We start from the raw sequence: 24,277 nt of genomic DNA, 5'->3' as shown, positions 1-24,277 counted from the left end.
CAGTATTATCTCATGGGCAGTATCACTTCTCAGTGCTCAGATCACTTGAGGGGAATTGCAGCACTAACGATGACCGTGTGTAATGCATTATGTGCATGCAGTATTTAACAGACCACCAGCTGGCTTTGTTAAGGTGCTGCATGTAACTTCCTTGTTTTACTGCTTAGTCTTGGTTGGCCTGTGAAACTGACAGGGAGGTGGGATAGAGGGAGACTGCTTTACTCTGGCGCAGAGCAGGCTGGAAAGCTGAGGTGCACTTGCTAGGCAGAACACGAGTAAGTAAGAGCACTTTGTAATACTTGCGCATAATCTTGAGAAGCTGCACTGCTGACTGACATTTTGCTTTTTTCACTCCTAAGTGGTCTGAGCATTCAAGTTTTGATTACAAATATATATATGTACTTTTCACATTCCACAAAATGGCACATCTGGAAGGGGGTGGATAATAAGGCACTGTACATGCTCCCTGTGTTTAGAGAGACTCCTGGTGTTGTCCAGTGAAGATATAGTATGTCCTAGTTACTTCTGAGCATCAGGAGTGAGAGTCCCAGTGTCACTTTGCTTATTGTTGAGATTTAGACTCAATTCTGTTCACATACAGCTGCTGTTTCATGATTTATGACACTTGTACCCATCGTGGCACTGTTTCTGTGGTCAGCAACACCGCCTGAAAGGTCTTAACCATGGCAAGTGGACAGCCTGCATAAATAAGTTCAAAGGAGGTTCGATGCAGCATAAAGGATCCATCTGCTTGTTGGTCCTAATGCACAAAGGTTTTGCAGTAACGCTAAATCGCTGCAAATGAGGAGTGAGCTGGCTGGTAGGCCTTCATCAGACGTGAGTCTTGTGAAAACCCAAGATCGTCCTCACTCTCGAGTAGCACCGCAGCACTGCTGGTGTTGGGGTGTTTGTCGGTGCTTCACGGACAGGTAAAGGGTGATGATGGGTGGGAAGAGGCCATCAGCTTGGACCTGGCCTTTCCAGTGACTGACAAGTGTCAAAAGGAAAGGGTGCCTCTTGGTTGTAGGTTCTTGACTCTTCAGATGGGTTTGCCTCCAACAATATTCTACTTGCGTGGATCACAACCCACATGCCTTTGTATCTGTCGGTATGTGGAAATTGAGCTGGATGGTTTCTGATTTGCTTTATCATAATAATAAACTTTATTTTATATAGCGCCTTTAAAGGTGGCTTCTCAAAGCGCTTTACAGGATGACAATAACAATAAATAAGAAGACAACAATAAATAAGATTTCACAAGATAAGACACAATTACAATTAAAACAATACAACAATAACAATAGAGGAGACCGTGGAAGGTGGTACTAAGAAGAGCAGAGGGGTGAAGAATGGAACCAGTTAAGTAAAGGCTTTTCTGAAGAAGAAGGTTTTGAGTCTGGATTTGAAGGAGTTGAGAGAAGGTGACTCTCTGATATACTTGGGCAAAGAGTTCCAGAGCTTGGGGGCATAGCAGGAGAAGGCCCTGTCGCCCATACAATGTAGACGGGCTTTGTACTGTAAGTATACATTTCCATCTATTACAACCCCCCCCCATAGTTTTTACAACAGGAAATCCTAACAGTACACTCCTTCATCCTCCCGTTAAAACATCAAAAGCATTTGCTTTATATCAAATGTTCAGGAGCTGTATCACCTTATAGCCCCGAGTACAGATGTGCTTCTCGAACCTTAAAAGGGGGAGAATACAGAATCGAACTGGGTTTAGAACGCTCCTGTAAGCACAGGAGTGAACTGTAGGTAATAGGTGGTATGTTGAGTTTGCTAGTCTGCTCCACTTCGTCTCATCACCTTTTCATCAGCATTTAACAAAATTAATGTAACTCAGGTGTTGGTTCTAGGAGGGATACTTCAGTAAAAAAAAAATTAAATACCAGTAAACTTATTACAATAATATGGCAATTTTAGTTGCTTTCCTGATTTGCAATTAAGGGCCTGTGCTTTGCAATAAATATATATATAGAGAGAGAGAATAAACACTTTGGACAGTCTGCCTCTCAACTTATTTTAACACTATAGCTATCCAAAAGATGCTTGGAGAACTACAGAACATTTTCTTAGCCTACTGATCTTTTCCTTCCTTGCAGCATTTATTGCTACCAATGTAATCAATCCACCCGTACACAAGAGGTCACAGATTCGTTTTATTTGAAATCTGAGTTGTTGCTACATGTTGTACACACCACATGCATTTTCAATCAATGGTGCTTCAGACGACGTGGAGAACTCCTGTAAGCTGGACAGAGCCAGTTGTAAGTCTATGCCGTAACCCGACTGGCCCAAAGATTGTTCAATCAGCATGACTGTGGGCGGCCCGAGTCTCGTCCTCGGTCTAGCTGGACCCTGCCGGGCTGCAGTGCTCGGTGCGGACAGCACCAGATCAGTTCAGGCACGGCTCTGGGTCCATGGGACTTGACCGTGAACCCCTCTTCATCTGGGGGTGACATCGGGGCTTTTCAAGTCAAGTCGAGTTGGTGGACAAATTACAATCCCAACTGGGCCATGTATTTAAAAAAGGAAAACGAATGGGCTTTTCATTAAGTCAATATAAATCCCAGTATATACATCAGCATATGTATTGGCCACCTGAATCTGTAATGGTTGTTGACCAATTCATTGAATGATCAACTGCTGTTCATACAAGATACAAGCTACTATCTGAACTTTCTCATTCAGCACTGTAATGGTGGAGGGTCAATACTTTCTTAACGATGAGGGATTCCAACGGCTGCCTACTGCTTGTGTAGAAGTACAGCATTCAAACAACAGCGCTACGACCTCCTTTGGCTGCTACAGCAACCTTATTGTTTCTCCTAGTATTTAATACTTCATTGCTGGAAAAGGGAGGAAAAAAAAAACCTATACAGCACCATCACAAATGTGTTTTAATGTGAAGATCATATCTGATGCGTGACTAAAACTTGAGGCAATGGACAACAGAAATCATCCAATCATACCAGGTCAGCTAGATTAACTCTTTTTTTGCTTTGACACTGAATAGCATTGACAAAATATTAAGCCAAAGTTAAAATTGTATAGTTTTTGGTGGACATGTTTTCATCTCGGGCAATGAGGCTTAATCCCCTTTCAAAAATGCTGAATGCAAGACATCCCAGTGAAAACGGACTTGTTCTAAAAATGTTTCAATTGCCTCAGCTTCAGCACTTCCTTAAAACACATCCCTCCTCTTATTACAAGTATTTAATTTTTGGCTTTTGCAAGTGTTATGGATCTCCACAGAACCTAGCTTCTGCTGCGGTCGCACCTTTGTGTAAATGACATCATAAATTCTCTATAAAGGAGCTGTGTAGCTCACCAAAGAGGAGAAAAAAAAAGTATTTTGCTGAAGTGTGGCCTTTCTCTTATTCTTTTAACCAGAAATATGAGTTTGACAAGAACCATGCAGTGCTGCTGCCTTTAATTGGACTTTGAAGAAGACAGGAGAGTCAAACACCATTTTCAGCTCTTTTCTTTACTGAAAAGCAGAGTGGAAAAGAGTCAACTTCATACCTGTGAAACAGCAACCATTTTCGTGCAATATTGATCATACCAAAATACAACAGGAACAAGAGAAAAATCATTTTCATTTTTTTTTTTACAAAAAATAACTGCAGCCATCAATAGTGCATTCTAAGATGAAATGTCATTTTAATATGAAACGTGTGTGGCTGTATGTACAAGAGAAATAGGGAATCTTTTTTTTTTTGCTGAAATAGCAGAACTGTGGCCACTAGCAATTGTCTGTGCATTAGATCTTAAAGTATATACAGGTGAAGTAACAGCATCATCACAACCCTCCCAGAGTGCAAGAAAGAAAGGAGATGAGACCAAGCAAAATGACGAACATGTACCTGATAAGCAAACCCCACTTCAATTTATCAACTAGAGCTAATTGGGATCAACTGAAGGTTATGAAGTCCTTGAGTGTGTCGTAGTACGTGGCGGAAGGAGACAACTAAAACAGGGATAGTCTCTGTATTAAATCTTGAGAGAGAGAAGTGTTTTATAACAGAAGAGCTGGTTAGACTTGGCTAAAATTGAAAGTTTACCTTGTAAAATACACACTGGATACTTACAGTGTGAGCGCAACTAACATTTTCTCATTTAACATAAAAAATATCAATCTGTAGGATGGGTGAACTACAACTGCAGAGCTGTCGTCTGGCTCTTCCTACTGTCCTACTAGGCTGTGAAGGAACGGTGGCTTCCTTACAGCTGGCAATTTAGCTGTAAATGTCCAGTCCAATACAACGCATTTGGGGGAAAAAAGTGGTTAGTAAGCCCATCACCCCTCCAGGAATCTCAGGATATTCTGTACTTCTGGAGGGAACAGGGATCTGCAGAGCTGGATGAGGTGGGTCCCATTCTATTTGGGATGAAAAGCGCTGTGTAGATGCCACAAATTAGTAGCTCAATTAAATGTTCCCCTTTCCCCCTGACTGCATGCCTGCATTGTACCATGCATGCTGCTGGGAAACAAAGCAGCTTTAACGCATGAACTTGAGAGTCGCAGATTCCGCATGATTTTGCAGGATATTTCACCGATTGGCACCTTCTGGTGTGTCACTCTTTTTGAGTTACCCTGAATGTTGTGAAACAAGTCCAACTCCAGGGTTGTGTTCTCAACAACGAGTCCCGAGTCCCCTCCCTGTCAGTCTGACGTGTGATCGAGTAGTTTAATACCCACATGGCTGCACACAGTACCATACTGGCGTCCTCACTTATATGAAGATGTAAGATTTACCACATAAAGCAGGATAGGTTTTAAAATCAGGTGCTGGTTAGACCACAACTTCCGACTGGCAGACAGATCAAGAGCCTGATGTGTTGCAACATTTGGCTTTGTGCAATGTAAGACGACTTTTTGTTTTTGACAAACCATTTATCGAGGTCCTTGGCGATATTAAAACCCCAGAGCAGAGTACCTCCTGGGTCAAGGATCCAGTCTATGTGACCTCAACACATGATCTGCGCTATTCCACCAATTTGCTATGTGAGTCAATTCAAACAGGCTACTGCTACAGAACTAACAGTTAAGGATCCACAGTGATAACACCGTGGAGATCAGCTACCAGCGAAGAGACAGGAGTAAATCTATGACACATTCAATACATACCTGTTGAAAAATAGCGGTACATTGCAGTTCTGGAAAGCAAAAGGAAATTGAGAAATACTCTTACAAGTATTGGTCACATTGTCTTTACATACATATAAAAAAATCTATAGGGTTAGTTATCTCAACCGTAACCACAGTTCAAATTTATAGTGATTCTTTACAATATTACGTAAGAAAAAAATTAAAAGTATTTCCCCGGTTTTAATTTACACAGACTTTAATAGCTTTATTTACAGAGCAATTTGCGTTTTTTTTAAGTTTTGTCTTTTTCCAGTCTCAACTTGCAGCTAGTTAGCATTATCAGGAATTACACAGTGCCGTGTTCTTTTTAAAAGGGAACCTAGATGTTATACTAAAAGAAAAAAAAAAAGAAAAAACGAGGGCAGATGGGCCAGTTCGAAGGAGGGATGGGGGGAAGGGCAAGCCTACAGGAGCAGCCTTCATGAATTGCTCAGTTACTCAGAAGTAGCTCTGTCGCACTCTCCACATCCCATGATTTCGAAGACAAGGCCACTATTACTGCGTTCTGTGGGGAGAAAAATAGAAGAGGCAGGAGTTATAGCACTAGTACTGCAAACACTACAAGGTTATTTTTTCTACCAGTGCCAAAAGTGCCGTTCGCCCTGAGTTGTTTCTAACCCATCCTGGAGGGGGCGATAAAGAAACTACCCCAAGCCCTACAGGACCCCAGTGAATTTGGGCGGACATGTTTGAGGGACCCCAGGACCCATGGAGATACAAGAAATGCAAAAAAGGATGTATGACATTACAAAAGTAGCTCTGAAGGTGCAGAGCATAACGCTAAACAGTGACTTGTCTGCAATTTTATTTTTAGAATCACCCATTATTTGCCTTTGTACACATTTCTCCATTTTGGAAATGGAGAATTTCTACTCAATGAGATTTTCTGCTGCCAACAGGAGACAGTTAAGAGCAAGAGTGGGCAGTCCTGGTCCGGATGGGCCCCCGTGCCAGCAGGTGTTCATTCTAACTCGGCTCTTAACGAGCTCAATCAGTTCATTACTGGGTTAATGAGACCCCTTTTAACACCCCTTTCCAGCCCTTCAAGTGTTGGTGCTTTCAAGAGCCCTAGGAATCCCACAGGCACCTCGCGGGAAGGACAGGTGCACAGGAACGGCACTGGAAGCAAACTGGCCCAGTCACTGGGGTTCACTGGTGCTCAATCAGGCTGAAGACAGGCTGGTCAGCTTCAGAACCAGCCCAGCCCCACCAGCTGTGTGGTGAGAATGTCCACAGCGTTTCTGTCATTCTTCGATTACCGAGATTCTTTTTCAACAAAGGTCAGGGAGCATTGCCGCACGTTGTGCTTACTTTATCGAAGCCCATTGCACACAGTTTGTCTATTTTTCGGGTGTATTCGGGACTGGAGACAGGCGCCCCAGCGTACACGTGCGCCCAGAGTCGTGCCGTCTGTTTAAACATTTCTGGATTTTGCTTGTACTGTGAAAAGAGCAAGAGTGTTCATTAAATACCAAGGAGAACTGTGAAAGCTGACAGACAGGAGGGGAGGGTACTGCATGCACAGCACTCTCTATATCCCACATAGCAAATCCTGTTTTTGGTGTTTGTGTGTCTTTAGCAGAACGTTTGGAAAATGCTGACATTTTTTTTTTTCATTAAAAGTCACGCAGACCTCAATCATACAAAATCTGAGTCTGGAATCGCACCCAGACAACAGGGGGGAGGGGAGGTGGGGAACAGGGACAGAAACACAAAGCCTGAGGCAGGGCAAGACCGAGATGGCAGGAGATGAGGACATGGACAGGGAGGGAGAGGGTGACCACAACGGAGGCGGAGAAAGGGACAGAGAGAGGCTGGAACGGCGAGGGAGGAGGACGAGATCACTGGTGGGTACAGAGAGACAGAGAGACCGGGGACGGACAGAGAGACAGAGCCCGAGAGCCCTACCTGGTTCGCCACCACTGCGTCTTGTGGATCGTCTGGCTCTGCCGCCGCAAGCAAGGCTTGTAACGATAATAACACTGTCCTGAGGGTCATTGCAGCTGCCCTGCAGGGGTCAGAGCAAAGCATTTGACACAGGTCACTTCGCAGGCACTGCGGCAGCAGTAGTTTCAGATCGGACGGACCAGCCCCTGTGCAGTGATATACTGTATCAGAAATATACCGTTAGGGAGCATGCTTTTGCGACACAGGACTCCAACGAAGAACCTGATGAAAAAGATTTAGCCACTCCTACTCTATTCCTCATCATCCTTACCTCATATAATAAAAGGAAGAAAAATGGGCAGCATCTGAAGTTTTGAGAGAAGTATGGAATCACTTGAGTGCAATACTACTAAAACCACACAACATACCGGTATATCTGCATCTAGACCACTCATCACTGCGTTACAAGCTGCCATCTTGAAAAGATTTCTTATGACGGTAACAGGAAACAGTTCCTGGTGTCAAAGGAAGATCACCCACAGATCGGTTAAAGGAACTGGTATCCCTTCAACAGAGAAGACCGCAAGGGGCTTTGATTCAAGTACTCAAAGTCCTGGAAGGTGCCGACAGCGCATGGGGACCACTTCAGGCTTCACAATAAAATAAAATCTGACACGAGGTCGCAATTTCTAAATTAAGAAAACATGCGTTGAAGGCGGAACTACTGTGGTATTTTTGTATTGCAGGGTTAGAAAGAATCATGAGTAAATTTCGAACCACAATAAAAGTCAAATGTACACAGAAACATGTAAAAAAACCTCCAATTGACAACACAAAATAGATTCAATTTCCTGTTACTTGCAGCCTGCGACTCAGAATGAGGCAACAAAACCTCCGGTGAAGTGAGGCAGCCTTATTACGTTGTGAACAAGCAGGCTTGTGAAAACATCCCTTTTAATCCAACAGAAATATTGCTCTCGACTTCAAGACAGTTTTGCTGACAAATACTACTTGCTTGTTAACTCTGCACACAGATCACCTTTGTGGGGCGATCAGGATGTGCTGCACAACCTGTGCTCATTTATTCGTACATCACGTTACGTTAGACATGACAGGGACTAGTGAGCAGGAAGGGCCGCACCACGTCACAGGTCATGCGAACTCTCGCTCTCGCCGTGGCAAAACCAGTGGCTTGAGACAATAGAGGCGATTGTATAGTACTGTCACAAACTTAATTTTGTGCTAAATTCGAAATTTGTGAACATTTTCTATACCATCCATGATTTTATTTTGTTATGAGATTGAACAACCATCCCTTTAAGGGAAGACAACACACCGTCGGGATGCCTATAACAAACTGCACTACCTTCAGCTTGTACAAAGAGCTTCACATGATCTTTGCCCCAAAAAAAAATGAAACCAGAGAAAGCAGCTTGTCCCACCTTATACTCGGTGAAAGCTTGCTTTAGTTTTGCTCCAGAGACTACTCGGTAAAATGTCCTGCGGGAATTCTTTGGGCAATCGTGGTCATTCTGAGCTCCCTCCCATACTAATTATTCTGTAATTTGGGTTTCACAGAGGTTTAAAAACAAGATTTAAGGTATCAAAAGACAATCAAAGGTCCATCTGATCAGACATGTCAAGAGAAAATGGTTAAACAAACCAAAACAACCGTAGAATTGCTCAGCTAATGCAAAGAAGTTGATCTTTTTCTGAATTCATTTGCCTCCTAGAGAATTTTATGGAGCTGTGTGAACGTATTATTTTTTCCCAAAACAAACTTTGTTTGAACATAGTACACCAGGGTACAAAGGCGAAAAGTGAAGTGGTGCAGATTGAAAGAGCTCTCTTTTTCTTTAAAAATCCAGACCACAACCAGATTTCACGGGCTTCTACAATACTGCCCAGTTATTCTGCATTAACCTAACAGTCACAGAACAACACAGCTATTGCTGCTATGCTGAAAAGGGATTCATGAGAGGCTCTTGATTTCTGGGATTGTGGCCAAGGAACCCTGCTGATAATCAATTACAATTCCAGGGTGATCCCCAATGAAAACCTACAGAGGAACATACAGCGAGAGAGTTACAACTATATCCAAACAGATCCCCTGTAACTGATATGTTAATAGCTAACGGGGAAAGAAAATTAATACCAGCAAGTAAAGGCTAGAGTTATTTTTCCATGCTATAAAAATATCTTCCAAAAGAAGATCTTAAATATGTTCTAGGAACTTACCATTGATCTTTTAGAATGTCCAAGCATATTGCACCAGTGACCGAGCTAATATTTGGATGCCATATTTTAGTGATAAATCGAACCTGAAACACAAGGAAAGACAGTTACACAGTCATATGTACAAAAAGTCCATTGACATTGAAATGCACAGATCTGACTGTGGAAGACGTAAGATGTACAGTACTGCACTGACGTTTAACTTTCATAAATGAACTGGTCCTCAGCTGTCCATAACGCAGACAGCTTTCAGGCTACAAATGCAGCTAAAAACACTACTTGCAAAGTGTCTGATATGGACTTAACCCACATAGTTTTTGGAAGAGGGTAAATCAGTCAGCTGCCCAAAGACACAAAACGTGTCTCTCCTAAGTTGAAGGTGTTGCTTTAACTAGACTGTCCAGACACTATTTTCTGTTCAGTCAGTGTAGTTTAATTATGTTCCATGGTAGTTTAATCATTTCTGATTGCCGGTGCTCTGTGTCTTAGCTGCAGAGTCAGGCCTCACATAGAGCAGGCTGGCCACACTCCTAGAGGATACAAGCGGTGATTTCAGAACATACGATTTTGGGGTTCCCCCTATACTGTACGTGCAATAAGCAAACTTCAATTCTCTTACATCTGGGCCAAAAAAACTTACAAGCATCAGAAAAAGCATAATACCTTAGGTGACAGTGTGAATAATCACCACTGCAAGCTGCAACAGACTGCCTGCAAAGTGACTTAAACCCTCACATGACCGGGACTGGCTGAACAGGACACACTCTGTATTTACACCTACCTTTGGAGGATTAAATGGATATGTTTCTGGAATTTTTATTTCTAGCTGATATCTACCACCTGTCGAAAAAGCACAAGAGAAAGGGGAGGTTCGGTTAATGCACGCAGCTATAACACCTATGCATTCTCAAAAAAAGAATTCATGATGTATAAAAATGTTGCTTAACATATAACCACCCTGCCATCACATTACAACCTCATCGGATCAAAGAAGCTCAGCAAGGCTGGGCCTAGTCAAGTTCACTTTGATTATTGCTGTAAATGGCACTGTTAGAAGCAGTACGTCCTTCCTTTTAGACTAAAATAGGTGTCTCCAACTCCTGGTGTCCTGGAGAGTCTCAGTGCAGTTCTTCTTACAGGTCACCCTAGATCCCCTGTTATTTCGAAGACTGGGAACACTTGTTTAAGCAACTGATCAATTCACAAGAAAAGTTTCAATGAAGGAAACACCAGTCCTTGAGGCTGAACAAGTTCCAATTACATGTAAGGTTCTCAAAACAATTATTGGACCAAACTTTTGGATCAACTATGAAAAAGTATATCCTTGGGAACACTCGACATGGATTTAGAAAAGGAAGGTCATCCCTAACCAACCTGCCACGGGTTCTTTAAACAAGCAACAACAGCAATGGATACCCACAGGGCATATGATGTGGTTTATTTCGATTTTTGGAAGGCTTTTGAGAAAGTTAATCCTTAACAAGGAATTGTCAAACTACGGAGAACAGACATTCAGGGAATTGAGAGTATCTGGATTGAGAATGAATTAGTAGAAAATGGATAAGGTCATGATTAGGAATGAATATGAAGTTAGTGGAGTACCACAGGGATCTATTATTGGGTCTGCTGCTTGACCCAATGATCTAGATTCTGATACAGTTAATAAACTAGTCAGATACCAAATTACCAGGATTAGCAAACATTATAGGAGCAGGAAATTAAATTTGAAAGGACTCTGATAAAATCCAAACCTGGGAAAACATTTGGAAGATGATATTTAATACAGACATGTGCAGATTTGTGCTTGCAGGCAGCAAAAATATTAACATAAAAATACATCATTTACATATTTTAGACAATGTTGGGAAACAAACAGGCAAGCAAAATATTGTAATATGTAGTTAAACATCTTCATTTGGAATACTGTGCATTTTTGTGGTCGACAAGCTTTAGAAAATATATTGCTTTTCTTGAATTAGTCCAGATACACTGCAGGATTTAGGAACGTCCTACACTGACTGGCTGAAGGAACTGAATGTTTTTAGTTTCGGGACGATGATGGACGGACGTGATACAAGTATTTAAAATCCTCAAAGACACTTAGAAAATCAACCCAGATTTCTTGAGACTGTGCAAGGGAACACAAACCTGAGGACAGATGTGGAGACGCAGTAAAAAAAGTGTCGTTTCCATTGAATCACCTCAGTAAACACAACCTACACCGAGTGAAACCTGCGCATGATACCTAGAAGGATTTGGTTGAATTTCAACACGGGTTACAGACAAACGCCTCAGTGTGGCACTGAACATTTTTTCAGTAAGTGCTTCCAGTCTGTGGGACTATTTCTCAGTACGTGTCTGGTCTGGACAGCTGGAATTTCCTCCTTCTTATTTATCATCCAGGGCACACCTTAACATAAAACAAACATTTATACAATGTTATGTTAGAAATATAAATAACTCTAAATATAATAATGCTAATATATCACAAAGAGTGTGCCTCTCACGCTTAACGTCTTATTCTGTGGTTCCTAGCACTTTCTATGATGTTCTGTATTTCACTCTACCTTCTTAATTTGTCTGGCCTGCTGACAAATTTCAACGCAGTCCTTGACAGCAGGCGCGTTGTATTATTCTGAAGAGTACTGTGACAAAATCGGTGTCAACACACATCAAATGGAGGACGGAGATCAGATGGACACAGCCAGCTTTCCCCAGTTCACCACCACGCCGCCTTGACTGAAGCAGGGTCCAGTCCGAGACACAAGGGGGCGCCAATCCCACCTGCAGCTACACGTGTCGCCCAGAACAAGGAAGTCGAGAAGAAACCTGCCCTCCCCGACTACTACGTGAAGCAGGCAACCACAAAAAAAAAAAAAGGCAAAATGGTTAACAGGAAACCTCTGTCCGTGTTCACCCGGACATCAAGAGACGCAGAGCTGATGTCGGAGCTGGCTCGGGACACGGGACAGAGCAAGTCGTGTTTCTGCTCTGCAGGAACTGGCCCGTCTGGGGGGGGGTCTCTGCAGCCCCCTGGTGGGAACTGACTGTGAGGCTCCAGCACAATAAGATAAGATCACTTTATTAGCCACATACAATTTCTTGTATTAGGACTTAGTCTTTTCGCATACCCCAGCTTGCTCTCCATGAGACACACAGACAGGGAGAGAGAAGCTTGGGGTCAGAGCGCAGGGTCAGCCATTGTACGGCGCCCCTGGAGCAGTTGGGGTTAAGGGCCTTGCTCAGGGGCCCAACGGAGTAGGATTCCTCTGCCGGCCGTGGGATATGAACCGGCAACCTTCCTTAGGCGCAGATCCTTAGCCACAGAGCCCCCGCTCCGCCCCATGGAGTTCCCAGTGGAATAAATGTGCACTGCAAGCCGTGGGAGGTGCATTGCTGTGGTCACTGACCGAGCCCCATATTTACCTTTCTGCCTGAGTGATCACCACTAAAACGCCCCACTGTCCAATCACAAATGAATTTGGACAACGCGACTTTCAAACACAGTTCGTTTTTAGAGAGCAATGGCGTTAATTACTAGTCACAAACTAAATCACCTGTTTGAAGAACACATTTAGAATAGTTAAAAAACGAATTGCCCGGCAGATCAGGTGGAGAAACGAGAAAGTGCCCCACCGACTGAATTAAAGGGAAACATTACCCAGGCCAGACTGTTCAACCCTGAGAGTTAACACGTATTCTCTTTCAGCACGTCCCCAGTCCCCACACTGGTCTGGAAACACAGGCTCAAATGGAAGAGTGCCACCTACTGGTTCCCCTTATTGTAGCAGCCCGGTTTTCTTTACAAATCCCCATCCCGTCTTGTGAGGCCATGCTGAAGGTTGAAGGTTCAAATACAAAGCAAGGCACTGCTGTAGCTCCCTTGAGCAAGATACGTCCCTGCTCAAGCAATGGGGCCACCATCTCAAGAATAGCGTGGGCACAGCAATACAACTTCCATATGCACAGCACCCAAGGGCGTCGGACGGGATCTTCCCTGTGTTGCCTCTATTTACAGCTGCCACACGAAGCGGAAAGCTGGGGTGTCCACAAACCCCTTCCAATCTACTGTTTTAAACTTCTCTGTTCGGGGAGGAGGCTTCAGAACATCAAATGCAGTCTTGCTCGGGGCCGAAATAGCACCTATCAAGAAGAGGCCATCAAGCACCTGAGTATGTTGTATGTGTAGGTGTGATGCGTTACGTATCCTGTGTGTCAGTGTGATCTGTGTTGTTTTGATCTGGGCTGCACTGGAGCAAATTCCAAACAACTTTGTTGACATGGCAATAAAACATTGAAATAAAATACCTAGCTGTATAAATGGTGCAAACACAAGTTGTGTGTCAGCCACATAATAATTCAGGCTTGCTTAGCTTCTGAAATCTGAAGGAGAAGACTAGGCACCAAGGAGGTAATGCTGCTGTGCCAAACGTTTTGAAATTCTTGTTCTGTTACTGCTGTAACTTTTACTGCTAGTGGTATTTAAGATGCGACCTTTAAGCAGTTATCGTCAGTGCTGCTGGTTTGTCATAATACTTGTCGGCTCTCGGCCTCAAAGGTTGTAAAGTCAATTTAGTCTCTACTCTTGTGGGGGCCTCTCATCTGATGAGGTAGCCCTGACCCCGTGCAAATTCACCAACAATCTTATCTCCTTTCATCCAGACATTCCCATCATTCTGGCAGTATGGCAGCTCAGGAGAAATAATCAATACGGATATCCAGTGCGCCAAACAGAACAGAAACAATATTTCTGTAAAGCACATCGTGTGGCAATACTGTCTTGTATTCATTTGCCACTTCGCTACATTTCTATTGCATCATGGACAGCGAATAAAAAGTCAAAACAAAAGTGAAAATATGCAAAATGTTTTTATTACAATCTTCTACGGTTTCAATATCGACACATCATTTCTGGGACTTAAGTGTAAGCTTGTAAAAAAACGTGTCTCTTCTCACCAACACTTAATCTGCAGTCAGTGCATTAAAATCACATAACAGTCGAAAGACTGTGAGCACGTATTCTGTTCATCACTACTTATCCACTAAGCGAGTATCCACTGTTAAACCATATTTAATATTTAAAATGATGCAAGAATTTCATACTCTTACATGACTTTAGGCCACCACTTTAACACATTAATGAAATCCCATTAATCCTCTAAACAGTGACATTTTGAAAAACGAGGTGTTGGTGACGGGGTGCTCTCGTTCTTAAAATGTCTCCCTGGTTAAAGCGCAAAGCATCTTCCACAGAAGAGACAGCTCATTCGTCCACTACAGGCCTACACAGGTCGCCTGGAGAAAAGTACTGCTGATGTTGCTTCTACTGGACACATCACTTCACAACCCAAGAGTCGGCCCGGCGAACTAGCAGCCCGAGAGCACGGTAGGTAAGTTTAATCAAGGAGGGAAAACACCGATTTTCATCTGCATTCGAACACAGGAAAACGTTTTCAATGAGTTACGGTGTGATAGATGACCGTCTGTCTGCTGGGGCCTTATACCATGTTCACGAACCTTTCTGCAAACCTTGCAAATCGCAAACTCAATATCTGAATACTCAGCCCTTTAAAGCTAAGAATATTTGGGTACCTCATTGTGTGAACCTCCTTCATCGAGTGGAAAGAATTAAAAAGTCGGAACTCTGTTTGAGACAGATGTTTCTTTTCCTTTGTAATCCGCCCGTTCCGTGTTCCTGCTCCAGCCCTGTGACTGCTCTCTGCTGTCCAAGCTGTGATGAGCATTCCTCCGCAGAAGAACGTCAACAGAGCCGCACCGCAGGAGAACAGTTACATTTTAACTTTCATCTCCCATGGAAAGTATTCGCAAAACACACATGAAGCAAACAAAAGGCTATTATTTCCATTCTTTTTCACTGAGAATAACCGATTACTGCAACCTTTGAAGCTCAGTTCTCAGACAACCTCCTTCCTTATTCACACAGCCCGCAGGTATGGAAAGGAGATGCAGGGTGTCCGAGGAAGGACAGCACACTTCAAAACAGCTCACACAGGCCGGGCAATCCATGAGAGTCACTGCTGCACAGCAAGCAAAGAAAAACCCAGCCAAGTCTACACCCGGTTAACCAAACAGATCATAGCCAGGCAGAACCACCGATGTCCGAACCACACAGACCTATCAACCGTGCTTCGAAATGTGCTCCTTCACTGCTGAGCCTCTCGCCACGAACATTTCCAGACACAGGCGTCTGCAGAGAGAGAGAGGGCGCTTACCTTCATAAGGTGTGTCAGGGGGTCCTGCGATTTCTCCCCGGAGTTCTGTGAAATTCTCATCTACAAGATCGACCTTTATCTGATTCTTGCTCGTCTGCAAGAGAACATTGAAAAGATGAAATGATTTTTCTGTTTGTATCCAACTTGCATTCCCGGACTCTGGGGAGCACTGTGTATGTCTCTTTTCTGATGCAGACATCCCTGGTCCTGTTCAGCCAGACCGCAAACTATACTGGCAAGGTTCTTACTATATTGCATTGTTACAGCCATTCAAAGAGTGCACCACATGGGCAGACTATGGCACAGTCTTCCAAAAACACCGTTCAGCAGATTATATTGCTACAATAACATTTTCCACTCTTTCACCTGTTTCCTCTGATCATTCTACCATAATGTCTTCATATGGCCCCAGTGAACTTTTTGTTTCCTTATAGGAAAACCACACAATGGGTTCTGACATATTTCACATTTTAGAGTATGGACTGAAAAGTCCCTATGAAGTCTATGCCCCCTGAAGAACCTCTATCCGTCATGGTTTGTAGGAGTCTTAAAAGAGCTGCTGAAGATCACTTTGACTAATCTGGAAAGTTTAAATTCTTGAGAGCTGAGCTAGAACAAAACGAAAAAACAGAAAACACTGTGGCTCTCCAGGACCAAAGCCACCATTTGAATTTTTAATTGCAGTTTCTTTTTTTTGCAGTGTCTGCCAAGTCTCAGTTTGAGAATACTCAATCTGATCTGATCGCAAGGTTAATTCCGAGATCAAACCAGCGCATGTTTGTACTGAATCAGAGACTCCTGTCGTTCCTGCATTTCTGGTCAGTAAAGCCCTTCAGCAGCTAACTCAACTATCACAACGCCTGCAGTGGTATCGGCACAGCAATCACTACTGAGTTTCTGGAATTTTAAATGACCACGAGACGTCATCATATCCATGGCTGACTCTTTCCGATGATGCACAGATGACCGGGAGCTCTGCGCGGCCTACACCTAACTCTTACTGGGGATCCAAGATCTTCATTCTTCCACACCTCAGTGCAGCCGTCGACTGCAGGCAGGTGGCTTTTAAGGATGTCAATTCACTGGCAAAGCAAGTCCGCCCTGCTTTGTCCATTCAGGCTCTCCGTCACTTTCCATAAATGGAATCTCCTTCTTTCCTCCCCAGCTAGAGGCCGAGACCTTTCAGAACAAAATAACTCTGCAGTCCCTGGAAACTGGCAACAATCAGCTCTCAAGCCTTGCAGTCAGTTAACTCTTAATCTGTGTTGAATACACTTTTCTCCTTGACTCAAGAGTGAGGACTTCGATCTGCTGGTTGAGCTTTAAGATTCTTCTTCCTCGTGGTCAGTGGTTCTGAATTAGGCTTTCTATTACAAATTCAATTACAACTATTACTCGTTGTTATTGATTAAGGCCGACTGCCTGTATCCACTATCTTGATATATGTGATCAGTGGAGATTTTAGAATTCTATGCATTCTAGATGTTTTTATCCTAGACGTTTTACTGGATATTTAATACTATTATTGTTTGATCTTCCAGTCACAATTTTCTTTGCCCAGTTATTTTTTTGTCATGTTTTTTTCAAGCGTTTAGGTACGTACTTTTTGTACATTAGCGATAGCTACATTGGGAAACATCCTATAGCACCGTAATCTTATTTTTTCTTGTTTGTACCCTTGATGCAGACTTTGGCTTTATTCAGACTTTTCTAAACGTACATTTTAAGGGGGAGTTGAGGTAGAGACTTTCACTGTTGGCATATGATGAAAACCTCCAATGCCATCATTGATGAACTGCCATTTTCGTGATGTTTCCCCAGATCTCATTGCTTTTGTTTTAGAATACTTTTTTTTTACTATTCTGTAACAAGTGGAAAAGAAATTACACAGAAACACTGTATGATGAAAATGTGTTTCTAACATGGCCCAGTTGAACTATCGGAGCTTTTTAAAGCTTTAAACACAAACAAGAAGAAATATGATAAAGCAACAAATTACGCCTGCCTGTCCTGATGCACACTGATATGTGCAAGAAAAAAACGTTTGAACCCAAGCCCACGATGGATCCATGGATCCAATCAGCACACTGCTCTTCTTTTTTTCAGTACCTAACCGATTCTGCTGGGACTCACATCAGAATCTGTTCAATACAGTCAAACAGTGAAGCCCTGACCATCAGTCTTGTTTCAGAGATTATACTGATCTCTCAAAGACAGTCTAAACTTGATGAATATTCATTCATCCTAGAAAGCCATAATTCACGGATCACCGGATCAAACTATTGGGCAACGGGGTCCGATTTGCTTTCCCATGCTGCAATAACAGGAAAAAACGGATCATATAGGAGCACCAGCATAATGCACACTGTGCTTCCTACTTGTACTGGATGGAGGACATTTCTGCTACGAATAAAAATCAAGAAAAAGGTTTTACTGCAAGATGTGTTGTCTGCTGAATGTGAATATGTCACTGGAAATGTTCTTCCTCTCTGTGTTGCATGTCCTTGCTGGTGATCGCCGAGCTAAATTAAGATCAACCCCAAGACTAAAAGTGGTTGTTCAGAGATCCAGCAACCAAGACATTCCTAAGGAGGTTTGCTTAGGGAAGGGAAGAATCAGCCTAACGCAGGCTGTTAACTCCTAGCTGCCTGTGGAAAGTCACATCCTGAAGCTGGCATCACACCTATGAGAATTTGGGACCTTCACACGCACAGTAGTAAAGAACTGTCTTCGTCACTTTCTTATTTTGTCCGAGACGGCTTCTCAGCCAGAAAAACAAACCTCCCAAATCGTGACAAAATCACTTTATTGTAAAGAGTGTTTGTTCAATGCATGCTCTCAGATGGTATGTGTCAGCTCATGGTAGCATACACGAGATACTCCAAACCCCTTTTCTAAAAGAGTAATGTATTGCAATTTTCTTTTTTAAGTGATCTTTAAACAAATAAAATCTATTTCCATCTGAAAACACTGGCGACTAAAGCTGAAGGTAAATACAGGCCAGCACTCCTGACTGCCTCACAAAATAGGCACAGAGTAGATGTTGGCACAACAACCATGATGGAAAATGTGTCTATAGAAAGAAAAAACAGACTAAAGAAAAACAGGGTCACACTGGAGAATATGGAATTTAAAACCCTTCCTGCAATTATAGGATTCAGAAAAGAAACCATCCAAGGCAAAATAAATGATTAAATCAAAATAATAAGGGGATTTTATTCAACCAGACAATTGTTAGAAAATTGAGATCTGAAGCAGATTTGAGAGGTGTATTTTCTAAATTTTTGTCTATTTCAGAAGCAAAATCACTTCAACAAAAGTGATGGCCTGGAAAAGAGGCTTCAAGCAATCACATCAGGATTTATGGAATACAGCGAATGCTTGAGGAAAGACAGTGAAGGTTTTGTTGCAAAACTGCTCAAAGAAGAGGGGGATCAAACGGAGAGACCCTCAACACAATTCAGACATAACAAGCTCTCTTCCCTGAAACCAATGATCCCAGAGCCCAGCCCAGATCACTGACGGTGTAGCTCCTGAACACCAGCACCAGACAAATGGTCCTGTAAGCAGTTTAGGCAAAGAAGGAAACTAGACAGAAGGCACCAAGATAGATTTTAACCAGCGCTTTTCTGCAATTACAAAAGGAGCCGAGCCTCTACAAAGTGATGTGAAAACAAATCAAGCACGATCACATTCAATCCTGAATTTCAACTGCTGCAATTAAATAGAATATAATTATATCCTGTCCAGAAGACAAGATGTAAATGTACAAGAACCCTAGATCATCAGCAAAGGGCCTGGATGAATTGACAAGATGAATTCACAATTCACCTTGACCAAGCCAGTGATTAGGGAGGACACAGGGAGGAACAGTGCTGGTTTTGATTTAACCTCTGAGAAAATGTATTTCAAAGCTCACTAATCTGTGTAATGAGCATATTTTCAACGTTTACCGTGTGTTTTGGTAGAATTCTTTTGAAGTTAAACAAAGAATCTGAGTTCTTCTGTTTGATGTCACTATACTATATTATAATATTATTATATTATAGTGTATCGTTGTTGTTAGCAATATGAGGGACTGGATATCCACTGAGAAAATAAGTAGAAAAGGCTTTGAAAAGTTTACATTTGCTGAATGTGTGTAACACACCAGAAGATGCACAGAACGTGTGTAATGTTACAAAACTATTACATGGTGAAACTAAAGAGGTAGGTCCATAACTATTTTAACTGGAGGTTTGAACTTAGTAATGGTCTTGAAATTAGATACCCAATGCTATGTAAAACACAAATCAGATAAAACAGCGGCCAAAACAGGATAAAAAATTAGACAGTAAACGATTTTGGCTGCCTCCCACAAGGAGATTTCCCTTCTGAATCGTTTAAATGTACAAAGCACTTTCCAGAGTAGGGAGAAAAATCATATGGGATATTTAAAAAAGTAAAAGAGGAATAAAAAGACCGGCGTCAGACAGATAATGGCTCTCGAGAAGACGCATAACACCAAGGGAAAGGAAATGAAAAGGCAGGGGATAGAAGGCAGCTTCACAGGTGCCATCAGCATTGAGAGCACCCTGGTATTTGCCAGACACAGAAATGTTATTAATGTGAGCCAAAGACCTCCAAGCTTTCAGCTTTCAGGCTCAAAGAAGACAAATCCCCTATTCCAAAACCAGATAAAAAAAAAGAGCGTGCAAATTTCACCAGGGAGACGTCAAATTTCATCCCGAATTCTACAGCACACATGGCGTGGAGGATACATTTTCAAAAAACTAAATTCACCTGAAGTGACAAAGGAGCAACGTTAACGAACGTGCCTGGCTGCAAACTGAAGGCAAATTGAGAAAAACATTTACACAGCTCACAACAGAGAAACATTCCGTTTCAAGTGACAGATACACTAACGGATTCAATACTCTGCCTGAAGTGTCTAGTTGGTCTTTAGCTACTGAAGCCACGGGCTTATAACAAACAGACCATTATCTAATAAGACCTGATGTACACCTGATTTTATTAAGCACTCATTTGGCTGGTTCAAGGCTTCTTAACACTCCAAAGACTTCACATTGTACATTATGAGACCAAGGTTTTTTAGTATCGTCTCTCGACTTTGGAATATTCTTCTGACCATATTAAAAATGCAGTTTCTTTTGACGTTTTTAACGTCTTACATTCTTAATCTTTTGCTTTAGTGTCTCAATTATATATGATTTTATTGTATGTTCTGTACACTGTACTGATGTTTCTGGTCTACTTTCTGTAAAGTGGCTTGAGAATGCTCTGTATTGAAAGGCACTATATAGGTATAAAACTGATTGATCACTATTGCCAGAGCTAGAGAGGGAGTTCCTATAACAGAGGAATCACATAAGGACACTTGGTCTGCAGGCAATCTTGTTAGATATACCTAACACCCAACAAAATCTGCATCTCTCCTTTTGACTGTTATTACACAATACAGTACATTGTCAGGAAGCACACTAAAGGAAAAACACAAGCAACGGCCAGAGAACCTATACCAGAGGAGATTAAAAACAAATTCCGGTTAGAATTATGGGACGGGGTAAAATATTTTAAGTAACACAATACCGCAACATGTGGAAGATGTAAATAAGTGCAATTGTGATGAGCCAGAAAATCAAGAGAAGAAAGACTGAAAGAGATGGCAACAGATATTGCTCTTGGTCAAGGGAAGGGCTGAACCAATAAGAATGAACATACAGCAGTTATCACCAAAAGATTTAGTTCTCTTCTGAAACGTGACAGCGGTGTGCTGTTGGGTGAAGTTCACAGCCACCCAGCCTAGCTCCATAACATCAAACAGACAAACGTTGCAAAAGACTGAAATCTGACTGTAACAACCTTACAATTAAACAGCACAGTACACTAATTAGCATGACTGGCTCAAATTGCCAGTCAGCACTGAGGGGTAGAAAGGGTAGTTAACCAGGGAAAGGTTCGGAAAACATGATTTCGGAGCCTGATTGGGGGATTTGTTCAAACTGAGAGGGTACACACTTGTCTTTGGGGAACAAATGTTGTGTACTTTTAATGTTCTGCAGTGCGGAATTTCATCTCTTCCTACTACACTAATAAAAGAAGAACAGACTGTCCGCAGAACGTCCACTGGTATCCTGGGACATCACCTCTAGCAAATGGTGGAACGGGGAAAAGCAAGAGTATGCTCAACGCCCCTTAACACAAGGAAACTTCGGCAGTCATACCTTTGTTGTCTCGAAGACCCTGCTTAAGTATAAAAGTGTTCAATATCACGAGCTAGCTCAAGTATTCCAAATGTGGGAAACGACAGGAATTCTTTCTCGGGTTGTTTGTTTCAATCTTGAAATCCCGAAGTGCCACATCTGGGACTTCAAATGTCTTCTGCCTGAACTGAGTCTTCCTGAGGTAGAACAGGAGACCCAGGCAACAACACTGACAGGACACGTGGTAGCACAATGGCTGAAAAGGCACACCTTTAGCAAAGATGCTCAAAACATGGTATAATAGCTTAACACACGTTTTATTTCAACAGCACCATTCATACAGTATGTGGATAAGAATTTATGACACGTCTGCAGATTCATGTCTATCGAGGATTGTAGTCTGAATCTGAATTGGAGCAGGCACACAAAAGCTGCAGAATTCTAGCTTCTTTTCAACTTTTCATTCTCAGTCCTGTACAATCATGACCTCGAGACTCAATAATACTGCATCATTTACACTGCATTTACTGCAGCAACTTCAATCAAGTACCTTTGCTCAAAGATGCAACAGCATCCTTCCAGTCTTGAACCCAGAGCCCAGACCACTGCTCTACATCGCTGCCTTATTAAACTTATTAATTGCTTAAGGATTCATTTTAGTTTCTTACCGAGCAGGTTGAGGTGGAATCACTGACGTACAGTTTTACCTCGAGTCTAAAGAAATGCACTACCTTGCGGTGGCTCAGCTTTCATTTAGCTTTATAACAGAAGTACATTCAATCATAAAGCAAGACAGTTTTAAAATGTCTATGATTTGTAGAATGGTGACTCTCAGATGCACCATAACTGAGGCGAAAATGTTTCAGGCTGTAAAACAAATTATTCTCCAAACAGTGGCTGCTGACTTCAGACAATAAAAGATGGATATTGGATAGCTGGATTTCGATTCATAAGAAGATATTTTTTTACATGATACGGAAGCATATTCTGACATTGAAGTCTCAAAGCTCTTCTCTCCCTAACAAAAGGACGACGCAAATCTTTATACGCACTGAAACAGCGGAGAAATGACCGGCGGTAATAAAACGGTAGTAGGAAAGGGTTCAGGCTGATTAATAACGTGTTCAGGGTAGCACAATGATGCTGAGTGCCTGATCCGTACAGTGAGACAGGCCCCTTCTCTGTGCTCTACTTTCAATACGTCTGTATGCAGTCAACACACATGGCGTTGTCGGCAGAGCTGCAGTTCAAAATGTGTGAATGAGAAAGGGATGACACCTCTGCAACAGCTGTTATAGTCTTTACGATCGTGCTTTCTCAACATTCAAACCCAATATCGATGAGCTTCGTAAAAATCCCCGATAACCACAATAAAGGAACCAGCTTCTGTGTTTAGCTAAGGAAGCCGCTTCGCGATCGCTGGATTCGTCCGCTTTGTTACATAACTTTGTGGCAGTGAGGATGTGGGTTTGTCCAGAACCGGATCAGGATTGGAGATCACGATCGGGTAGTTAACTGGGACAGAAATGGAGCTCCCGTCTTAATGACAGCCACATTTTGAGTTCTGGTGCAGGACCACGCTCCCCTTTCACGCCAACCTGAATTTCTACAAAGTGATCCAGGACATCTTTTTTTTCCCCGAAAACGAGAGAGGAAGCATGTCACTTTGGCTTAGTTTACAAAATGCACTGCCCCCGTCACACTGGAATTTTTATTTTTTTTAAAAAACCACTATACCGTATAAGCGAAAAGGCTTTCACAAACACAGGGAAGTCCAATCCCACTGACTGGGCTCTTATTTTTAATTTTACTCCCTGCACTCGGCCTAACCTCCTTCCTGATCCCCGGTATTTCCTGAACCCCTCCCCGGCCGTCTCCGTCAGCCCTAGGAGCTGCCCCCTCTGGACGGCCCCGGTCGGGATGACATTAACTTCCCCTTCCCGGGGCCTCGGTAGCCCTTTTTCAACTGTTAAATTACTCTCTATTTTTTTTTATCTGAGTGTCGTGTACGTGGCTCAAGCGTTCAGAGAAGCAAGAATGGCTAACCTCTTCGCTTTTAAGGACCTCTTTGAACTCTCGTTTGATCCTCTGCACTGCGATGTTGGCCATGGCTTTGCCGTCTCCTCTCTGTCGCTGTTTGCTGATACAGGCCTACAGCTGCAGCGTCGCTCTGCTCCTCTTTTTTTTTTACAACAAAAACAGACACCCCCCCCCCCCCCTACCCGCACACAAATGGCGATCCGCGGAGTCTGCGCACTGTGCCAAAAGAACAATATGTTACAAACTGGAATAAAACAACTTCCTTCAGGGATGTGCTAGGTATTCTGAGATGTAATATGTGTCATGTTTTTACGGATTCCGAGGAGAGGAGCTCTGCTTAAGGGCGTTTTCCCATTCCGGGGCTACACAGTCAAAGCTAGGCGTTTTATTATAATAATGTCACTACTCAACTGAAATAGGTGCTGGAGCATAACCTGCTTAGCTTATTTTTGTAATCGATTTGTTTTTTTTCCTTCCAGGTGTGATGTTCGAGATAGGGCCCATCTTTTGCACATATTTAATTT

General features: G+C 42.6%; 1 protein-coding gene across 1 annotated transcript; it reads right to left on the bottom strand.

Moving 5' to 3' along the window:
• Positions 1–2,149: 2,149 nt before the first annotated feature.
• ube2kb (ubiquitin-conjugating enzyme E2Kb (UBC1 homolog, yeast)) lies at positions 2,150–23,923 on the bottom strand. The gene is made up of 7 exons (XM_088622496.1): positions 23,760–23,923; positions 15,511–15,604; positions 10,059–10,117; positions 9,281–9,363; positions 7,064–7,163; positions 6,467–6,595; positions 2,150–5,660 (listed from the first exon to the last, which is right to left on the bottom strand). Exons 1-7 carry the CDS (start codon positions 23,820–23,822, stop codon positions 5,586–5,588), a joined length of 603 nt encoding a protein of 200 aa, XP_088478622.1. The 5' UTR covers positions 23,823–23,923; the 3' UTR covers positions 2,150–5,585.
• Positions 23,924–24,277: the final 354 nt, after the last annotated feature.

Source organism: Lepisosteus platostomus, chromosome 1, assembly GCF_059453375.1.
Source record: "Lepisosteus platostomus isolate fLepPlt1 chromosome 1, fLepPlt1.hap1, whole genome shotgun sequence".
Lineage (NCBI taxonomy): Eukaryota > Metazoa > Chordata > Actinopteri > Semionotiformes > Lepisosteidae > Lepisosteus > Lepisosteus platostomus.
This window is presented reverse-complemented; position numbering and strand designations above follow the sequence as displayed.